We start from the raw sequence: 10353 nt of genomic DNA on the forward strand, positions 1-10353 counted from the left end.
AAATGTTAACGCATTAGTAAATCATATATGTCATTTAAGAAATTTTATTAATGCTAAAATCACGTACAAAGATTATATTTAGTCACACAAAATATTCTTCGTTGAAAAACAAAAATTCCTACATGGACAACCATGATGCATGCAAAAAAAGTATATAATTAATCAAAAATATTTGGTAACTAAAAAAAATAAGTCAAAAACAATTATAATTTATTTTGTTTAATATTTATAAATTATTATGACAATTAATTAATATTAAATAAAATAAATTTTAACTATTATTTTCTTATTTTCCTAGCATTACAACCATTCTCCTCAACATGGGCTTTCTTCTGAATCATTCATATATATCACTTAATTTATAATGTTTGATTGCATATACTATATAGTTTCTTTAGTTTTGATACTTGAGCATAGTTGGATATCTCATCCCCTGACCCTTGGCCTGTTGACCATGACCTATGTTACACATTATTGGGAATGCGAAGGGTAGTATTGGGAAGTGAGAATGAAATATGAAAGGATGGTGTAATGAGTGGAGATACAAATAATGGCAAAAAGGGTAAAATGGAAGAAAGTAGAGGGAGCAGAATGGAAGGATAGGATGTGATGATCAGAGTCTTAAAATACACAAAAGGCAATAGCATTGGCATTGGCATTGGCAAGGCATAGTATAACGAGTTGAAGGTTGAAGAGCCACGAAGGCTTTGTTTATGTTATTGTATGTGTGGGTCACACGGACACCATCATGACCTTTTAGCATGCGTATTATTCTTTTTAAATTTCATTCATATTATTTATTTTCTCAAATATTTTACCGAGGTTAAATGAGAATCCGTATAGTATATATACGATGTGGCATATTATACCATAAGGTTAAATCATTGCATGACCATGATTGACAAGACATGTGACATTGGAGTGGTTGGTACCTGTATCCTACAAACATGGTGTAGTATTTGTATATATATACGTATTCTACAACTATTATTGCTACATCTTATGTAATGCATGTTTTGTGTCTACCCTTTTTGGCATTGTATATGAGATTCAAGAAATTGTATAAGAAAAAAAGAAAATGAAGAAGCAGCTGTAAGTAATAATTGGGAAGCGTCAAGAGCGCTGACATTTTGGTGTCACGCCATGGATAGATAGATTTTTTGTTGTGGTGGTGGTGTGTGTGCGTCATAGTTTGACCGAGTGAACCACAAAGGACTACTGCAACATACTGCTCTATAATCATTCATGCTTCTCTCTTCCTTTCTCGTTCGGTTTTATTCATTCTCAATTCATTGAATAAACCTAAGAAGACTCAACGCTACTTGCATTCATGTAATCATAGATAGTTACATACGAATGCGACGTGCCTATCTAATACTATAGAGTATACTTACATAAGTAGGCTTTTTTTTTTCTTTTATTCTTCGGGAGAATAATCACGACTTCCACACTGTTCTTATATATGGGCCAAACCGCAATCATCCCGTTTTCTTTTGCATTTACAAGCACACCCTTCATTTTTTATTTTCTGGGCTTATGACCCTTTTATCCAAAATTCTAATACCAGTTCATCAAACATGCATAAACATGGGCGGATGGGCCTGACAATACTTAGAACAACTTCGATGGTTGTTTTTTTGGAGTTCTCGTTACTGTGCATGTTAAAAAAGTTCCAATACTCCAGTGAGGTAAGAAGGAATTCCTTCTCTTGGATTAAGAAGAGAGAATCCCTTTGTATTGAACTCTATATACTCAATAATAACTTGTCATTTGACAAGTTATTTAAAAAATAAATAATTATAAAAATGTTAATTAGTTAAATAGTTATATTAAATAATTAAATAATAATTAATTCAATAATAATTATAATAATTAATTATATTAAATAATTATATTTTTATTTAATTAATAATTTATATTAATTATTTAAATAATAATTAATTAGATTATATAATTAAATTTTTATTTAATTAATGATTTATATTAATTATTTATATCATAATTAATATTAAATATTATTTAAATAATTATATTAAATTATAATTAATTAAATTTACTTACACCAAAAAATAAATTTAATTTTTACACTTTACAAAATAATTTTTTGTTGGGTTGGTTATTTTTATTTTTGAAATTTAAAATGCTAACCACATTATTAAAATTAGCAGTTGTAAAACTAGCCGTTGCAAAATTAGCCGTTGGAAATTAGTGTTACTATGTTACCGTTATTATTAATAAATTAATATTTTATTACTCTATATATACCACTTACATACACTTTTATTCTCACACTTTCTTCTACTCTTCTTCATCTTCTTCCAAGTTTACGAAATTAAAGTTCTGCTGATATTATTTTTTGTTCGAAAAAATAGATCCAAACCAACTCAATTCTTTTTTTAATTATTTACAAAATTTGTCTCAAACTGTAAATACCCAACAATCTCAAACCTCAAACTCTCAAGTTCCAAATCAAAACTTCACACTACCAAATACATTTCAAAATCCAAATCCACAAAATCTTCCTAATTTCAATTTTTAAGCTCTTTATAATAATCAATTTCCTATATTCCAACCACAAAATCAAAATTCACAAACACCACATATTTCATTTTCATCCATATCTAACCCCTCTATCGAAAATGTTAATCCAACATCTTTGCCGTTTCCAACTCAATTCAGTGCATCACGAAATAACTCATCTGGTGTTTGTGACTCTTCTAACCCATCCTCTCAGACTCCAATACAATATAATCCAAATTCACAATATTCAGATTTTGCCAACCCTAGTGGATTAGATGCTATCGACCTCAATGATGATGATATTGAAGATCGGAGGCAAGATAGTATTCAACACTGGCATTGGAAAGAGGATGAGATACTAATCAGTGCTTGGTTAAATATTTTAACTGACCCTATAGTTGGTACCAATCAAAAGGGAGAAACATTTTGGAGTCGAATTCACAGCTACTGTGTAGAATTTTGCTCCGACATGACAAGGGGGTAGTTGCATGTAAGAAACGATGGTATAAGATCAACAAGGCTATTGCATAATTTGCTGGTTGCTACGATCAAGCTAGTCAAAACATAAGGTATGGTTCGAACGCTGATGATACAAAGGAGTTGGCATATAAACTTTATTCCATAAATTATGGTCAAAAATTCACTTTTGAGAGGTATTGGAACATGTTTCGTTTGGAGTAAAAATGGAGAAGTCAACTACCTACATAAAGTGGAGGCTCAAAGAGAACCAAGGTTAGTGCAACTAGAGCATACTCATCCTCATCAAACCCAGATACACTGTTGGCAGACGAACTCGGTGTGGACTCTCCCGTTCGCCCACAAGGATCAAAGAAGAGCAAGCAAAAAAGGTAAGGAAAAAGCACAAATGTCTGATGATCTTAACGAAAAGAAATCATCGATTGTTAAAAAACTATCTCTCATGAAAGATATTAAGAATGTTAGAGAAAAGGAACTAATGGATAAGGAAAAAGAAAGAGAAGAGGAGAGGCACATATAGCAAAGATTATGGCAATGAAGGAGAAGGAGTTACAAATTCAAGCGGCAATGAAAGAACAAGAATTACAAACTCAAGCGGCAATGAAAGAACAAGAATTACAAACTCAAAGGTATATTAAAGAAATGGAGATAAATGCAAAAGAAAGAAAAATGGAGAGGATGGCTAAGGAAAGGGAAAGGGAAATGGACATGCAAATACTTAATGCTGACACGTCTACAATGAGTGAATAATGATGAGCTCTTCATGAGATTACATGTGAGAAAATAATCGCGAAGTGATTTACTTAATCGTTCCTTGTATTCGTAGAGTTACGTAGTATGTTCTTAGTTTTATTGTGTATTATTGGTATGTGATATAGTCTGTTTTATTCATTTCTGATGTAACTTTTCAAATTAGTCAATATTATTGTGCCGTTATTGTTCATGAAAGTGACCGTTAAGTAGCAGTTACAAAACTAGTCGTTAAATAGTCGTTGCAAAACTATCCGTTAAGTAGCCGTTGTAAAACTAGCCATTGAGAAGTAGGTACTTATTGCAGACACACTTATAAATATCAACTATCAATAACTTTGCAACTCCATTTCAACTCTTGTTTCTCACCTTGAAAGAATACTAAAAATTACAAAGAGCAAAGATTATGGCTAGAAATTTTCATGACATGTTTAATGAGGCTTTGTATGGTAAAAGAAGACGGCAAGATAACACACTCATAGATAATTGGATCGATGAGTGTTTATTCAAAGATTTAGAAGAAGAAGATATCGTTAGAAGCTCTGTCCCAACTCCTCGTAGATGGATCAACAGAGATTGAGAAGCAGGACATGATCGCCTTTTCCAAGATTACTTTGCAGATGAACCGGCGTATAATGCTGACATTTTCCGACAGAGATTTCGAATGAGAAGGCATGTGTTCCTTCGGATAGTAGACGTTCTCTCTAACGTCTATCCGTATTTCCAACAGAGAGTTGATGCAAGTGGAAGAAGAGGCTTGTCACCACTCCAAAAATGCACCGCTGCTATACGGATGTTAGCATATGGCATAACAGCTAATGTTGTTGATGATTATATGCGCATAAGCGAGAGCACTACAATTGAATGCTTGGAAAAATTTGTTGAAAGTGTCATTTCGGTGTTCGAGGATGAATACTTGTGGAAACCAAGTCTGACTGATGTACGACACCTGCTACAAATGGCGGAGGGTCGTGACTTTCCTGGCATGTTGGGTAGCATTGACTGCATGCATTGGCAATAGAAAAATTGTCCAAAGGCATGGAAAGGTATGTACATGAGTGGTTATCGTGGGGTTGCAACCATAGTACTTGAGGTTTAGCATCTTCAGACCTTTGGATATGACATGCGTTTTTTGGAGTTTCTGGTTCAAATAACGATATCAATGTGTTAGATCGTTCTCCAGTGTTCGATGATATTCTACATGACCGTGCTCCGGAGGTAAATTATACTATTAATTGTAATAATTAGACTATGGGATACTATTTAGCAGATGGTATTTATCTTGAATGGGCCACATTTGTCAAATCAATCTCAAAGCCACAAGGGGAGAAACGCAAGTTATTTGCACAATACTAAGAAGGGTAAAGAAAAGATGTGGAGCGAGCATTCGGAGTGTTGCAAGCACGCTTTGCAATTATACGTGGTTCAGCTCGCTTTTGGAAAAAGAAGAAGCTCGCCAACATAATGAGAGCTTGTATTATATTGCGTAATATGATTGTTGAGGATGAAAGAGACACTTATGTAGGAAATTTTGCTTAAAGCTTAGAGTATGATGATGTCGAAAATGACTTATGACAACCTCAACTCGGAGAGGAAGATTTTGCACCATACCATCAATTTCTCCAAAGAAATGCCCAACTTCAAAATAGGCAGCAGTATAGACAACTGAAAGAGGACTTGATTAAACAAATATGGCAATTTCAAAATGCTTGTCGTCAATTATAGAGTTTAATTATGTTTTTCTTTATATTAAGTAATTTTAAAAATTAGTGTAATCCCGAATTATATATTGTGTATTATTGTTATATATGAATTTATTTAATATTAATATCTTTTAATAGTGAATTATTTTTAAATTTATAAATTTAAATAATATTATTAAAAAAATTAATTACATTAATTTTAAGTATTTTAATTAATTAATTAAATAGGACCACAACAGGGAGTAAAATTAGTTCCTCCTAATGGAGAAGAGAGAGATGCTTTGAGTTCCTATTTATTGTTTATGACGCAAAAGCTGTGGATTTACTTTTTATGACAGGTGGACCATAAATAAGGACTGGGATGAGTTCTCTACTGGAGATGGTCTTAACACAACCACTCAACAAAGTCCAAAAAATATGAACTAAATTGGGTTATTCTAGTGGTTAATTAACTAGTCTACTTAAATAAATAGGGATAAACATGGATTGGATATGACCAAAATTTTGAACCAATTCGTACTAAAATTATCGGATCGGATTCAATATCCGCTGTTTTTAAGCTTAGATTTGATCTACGGATCGGATACCGGATATATCCGCAAAACAAAAAAAATATTTTTCAAAACTTATTTTTATTAAAAAATATCAATAAAATTTATTTTTTCTATTCTTTTAAATATGTTTACTCTTAAAATAATATCAAACATACTTTTTTAAATAATAAATTAAAATAATGTAATATATATGATAATTATTAGTTGAAATAAAACATAAAAGAATATTTACTTATTTATTTCTTTATTTTAGCGGATACGCGCGAACCGGATCCAATCTGATAACTTTGTGGATTAGATTCATTTCCGCAATTTTCGGATCGGATTTGGATAAACACGGCAGATATACGGATCGGATCTAATCCATGAATACCCCTATAAATAAGTGTCAGGGATTCGAATATTGTGCATACAGCAATCCATTTGCCAGCGGCAAACCCTTAAATAGAACTTCAATCCGCGACGAATTAGTCTTTAGCCTGTCAGCGTCGGTTTGGGAGATTCCGTCAGAAATAAAAAAAGGTCCCAAAAAGCATGAAGACACGATCATGTATATGTTCTTCTTGAAAGAAAAAGCAAAGTGAAATGCCTTTTTTGTGTATTAATGGTTGCAAATGAAATTTGATCCGTATGCTCAATTTCGTGTGCTGATGGAAAACCAGATAGGGTTGAAATTAAGGGGGGAATTAGGAAAAAAGAAAGAGGAAAAGGTAAAAAAAAATTTGGTAGGAGGTAATAAATATTTGAAGCTACAGAGAAATCAATGGCCCAAGTTCTTGCTACCAGTAGCGGAACTTGAAACAAATTTTTGGGGGCCATGATAGAAAATAATTGTCAAAAAACTTTTGATATGAACTTCATTTAAGATAAATTCGTCTAATTTCATCTCTCTGATTTGGATGATATTGCTAAATTTAAAGCTGTTTTCAAAGTCTCGTTCCAAAAAATTAAGGTCAAACTCATCAGATGTAACTTTTGAACTTTTGAAAGTTGTATCTCACTTTCTTCGTGATTCATTAAGGTAGAAGAACTATCTACAGGTGTTGATATTGTAAAAGTTATATGTTCTCCTTTTTAAATATTAGCCTTCTTAAAAAATGTATCAATTCTTTGATTTTTTTATTATTATTTTATATAAAAATTAGAATATATATCCTATAGAATATGTAAAGAAGAAGTTAGAAGGACAAATATTAAAATTTATAATATTTATTGATTTTTTTATCAATTTTTACAAATACAATAATATTAATACTTATTGAATATTCTATTATTTTTTATCATATAAAAAATTAAATTAAATAAATAGTAAAATATAAAATAATATTAAATTAAATAAATAAAAATATCTAATTTTTTATATTTGAACTTAAAGGTAGAGAGAGTGTTGCTTATTGAATTTATTGGGTACTTTAAGTCATAGTAAAGTATGTAAACTAATTGAACTATTTTTTATCTTTTAAAAAAATATTACTAATTTTTTTATAAAAAGTTTGGGGGCGATAACCCCTTTGTCTGAACTAAGCTTCACCACTGCTTGCTACCATTTCTCTTTGCCCATAATATAATACGTTATATTTGGGTCCGATGAAATAAAAGACGTCCGTTTAATCTTGAATCTAGATTTTTTGGGCTACGAGGATATTGTGGGCCATCTGACATTGGGCTTATACGGTAGCATATGGACTACTAACACTAGAGGTTGAAGCCCATGGTAGTCGATGACCAAAAAGAGCCCATGGCAGTGTGTTGACTGTTGACTACTTTCACTAGCCACGTGCCAATAATGCATGTGTCAGTCTTAGCGGACTATAGTAACGTGAGAAGATAAAGTATACTAAGTACTAACGAGGGTAGAAAAGCACCATTAATTAAGTCAGATTAAAAGCAAAATAATATTGGTATTTGGTAGTAGTAGAAGAGGAATCTAGCTTCAAAATTTGGACACCATTGGTATTACCATAATAATGTGACTACTGCTACACTAGTACTATGGCAATGCATAATTGTGTTGAAGAGCTTTGCTTCTTGTTTTGCTACAATAATGGTGTGCCCAAAACTCTGAAGGACATGAAGCAGTGCGTTTGAGTGGGTCTCCGGTTGTTTTTATTCTGCAGCAATGACATCGCAGAAATTCACTATTAAATATTAATGGATTCAGAGTTTTGGTATGTGCAATAACTATTATACAACATACCAAATGCCAAAAGTTGCATATAAAATTACAAAAATATGAAAAGCAAGGAAACACCAATGTACTGAAATATGAAAAGGACAGTTGGAAATTGTCTTGTGTAGTAGATGGTTAATAATAAAACTAATTGATTGCAAATTACTTCATACATATGCACACATGTGCCTGAACTTTGATTATTGCCTTTTGTGTTTAGGCCGAAGATGATCACGTGGTTGTTATTTATCGACCATAATTATAAGGTACTATGATCATTATTTTCCAAGTTGTTAAGTTTGGAGCCAACTACTCCACTTCTTGCTCCACAGCAGTAAAAGGAGCAAGGGGCTAAGCTAATACTAACAGTAAAAGTTAACTACCATTGAAAAAAAGAAAACAACAACATAATAATAATAATGGAAGCGCATAATTAACTTTGCAGAACTTGCAAGTCAGTGACAGTGAGTTCCCTAGAGTAGAATACATTTTCTGCATGAGAAAAGATGCTACATGATACCAAAATGTCAACTATGCCCTTACTTCACTCCTCAAAACCCCACCAGTAGCACCCCTCATCTCACTTCTCAGATAGTCTCTTTCTCAATTCTCACACTCAAAAAAAAAAAAACTTCTCATTCTCTCGTTTTTTTTTTTTAATGGAATTGCCGGAATACTTCATTGCGGGATATTTTGCCGCCACTCCGGACCAACTCTCGTCGGAGAAGCGTCACGCTGACCAGAAGCCCGGCGAGGTTTTCACCATTGACGACCTTCTCGACTTCTCCAACGCCAACACCGACGCTATCACATCTGACGGATTTTTCAACAATACCGCCGGAAACTCCACCGACGTCTCTGTCGTCACCGCAGTCGACAGCTGTAACTCCTCCATTTCCGGCAGCAGCTTCCGCTGCTTCGCCGGAGTGGATCCTCAATTCTCCGAAGAGTTCTGCGTTCCGGTAATTTTTCAAAAAAATTCCACAAACAAAAAAAATCAATTATACATATGATGAATTATTATTTTCTTTTTTTGTCTATACAGTATGATGACGTGGCGGAACTGGAATGGCTCTCGAATTTCGTTGAAGAGTCCTTTCCGGCGGAGGAGGAGCTGAAAACCCTTCACCTTATCTCCGGCGTGAAGCCTCAGACACCTCAATCGTCTTCTTCTTCGGATGCTCGAAACGCACCGTTATTCCATCCCGAAACGCCTCTCCCAGCCAAGGCACGAAGCAAGCGCTCACGCGCCGCGCCTGGTGATTGGTCCACGCGCGTGGTTCGGGTTGTTAAAACGGACGCGGAGCAAAGGCCCGCGAAGAAGAGAGATGGGGCGAATTCCGAGGCATCGGGCCGAAAATGCCTGCACTGCGCGGCGGAACAGACGCCGCAGTGGCGAACCGGGCCCATCGGCCCAAAGACATTGTGCAATGCATGCGGGGTAAGGTATAAATCTGGGAGGTTAGTGCCGGAGTACCGGCCCGCTGCAAGCCCAACGTTTGTGTCCACGAAGCATTCAAATTCGCATAGGAAGGTGTTGGAGCTGAGGAGGCAGAAGGAGATGCAGCATCACCGTTTGATTGGTCAGAGTTCGGTTTTCGACATATCCAGCGGTGAAGATTCGTATTTGATTCATCGCCACAACTGTCCAGATTATAGGAACGTCTAACTTAGCTTTCACCGTGGAGCCCTCTTTACATTTAACTTTTTCTTTTTAATTTCACTCTTTTTCAAAAGTTTTATAAGCTAAATTTGAAACTATAGAATTGTTCTCGTCTTTTTGGGACTACAAGTGAGTGCAACTCAAAAAAGCAAAAACTGCTGTATAATTAAAGGAGAATATAGTAGAGTTGTAGAAACTAGATTGTATTTCATCACTCCGATTTTTTGTCGAGATTGGTAAATTTAGAATAATGTTACAAAGAAAGTTTAGAATAACACTTTTATTAAAATTTGGCTAATATTTAAATAACAAAAGAAAAGTGAATAATTTTATATTATTGAATAAAATTTTACAGCATTAAAAATATTACCGATCACTAAGTAATGACTATATTACAGTTAAGATCTTGGCCCAACTTTTACCAAAAGGATCAGATTGGCGAGTGGCAACAAATACGGTCGTATCATTTTTGAAGTTTGATTATGACATATCATACGCGAATCGAGATGAATGATG

At 33.8% G+C, this 10353-nt stretch overlaps 1 protein-coding gene across 1 annotated transcript; it reads left to right on the forward strand.

The window, feature by feature from the left end:
* Positions 1-8708: 8708 nt before the first annotated feature.
* Positions 8709-10112, forward strand: LOC112703103 (GATA transcription factor 9). Its single transcript, XM_025754421.3, has 2 exons — positions 8709-9136; positions 9220-10112. The coding sequence occupies exons 1-2, from the start codon at positions 8834-8836 to the stop codon at positions 9841-9843; spliced, it is 927 nt and encodes a 308-aa protein (XP_025610206.1). The 5' UTR covers positions 8709-8833; the 3' UTR covers positions 9844-10112.
* The last annotated feature ends 241 nt before the right edge of the window (positions 10113-10353 follow it).

Source organism: Arachis hypogaea, chromosome 7 (genome assembly GCF_003086295.3).
Source record: "Arachis hypogaea cultivar Tifrunner chromosome 7, arahy.Tifrunner.gnm2.J5K5, whole genome shotgun sequence".
Lineage (NCBI taxonomy): Eukaryota > Viridiplantae > Streptophyta > Magnoliopsida > Fabales > Fabaceae > Arachis > Arachis hypogaea.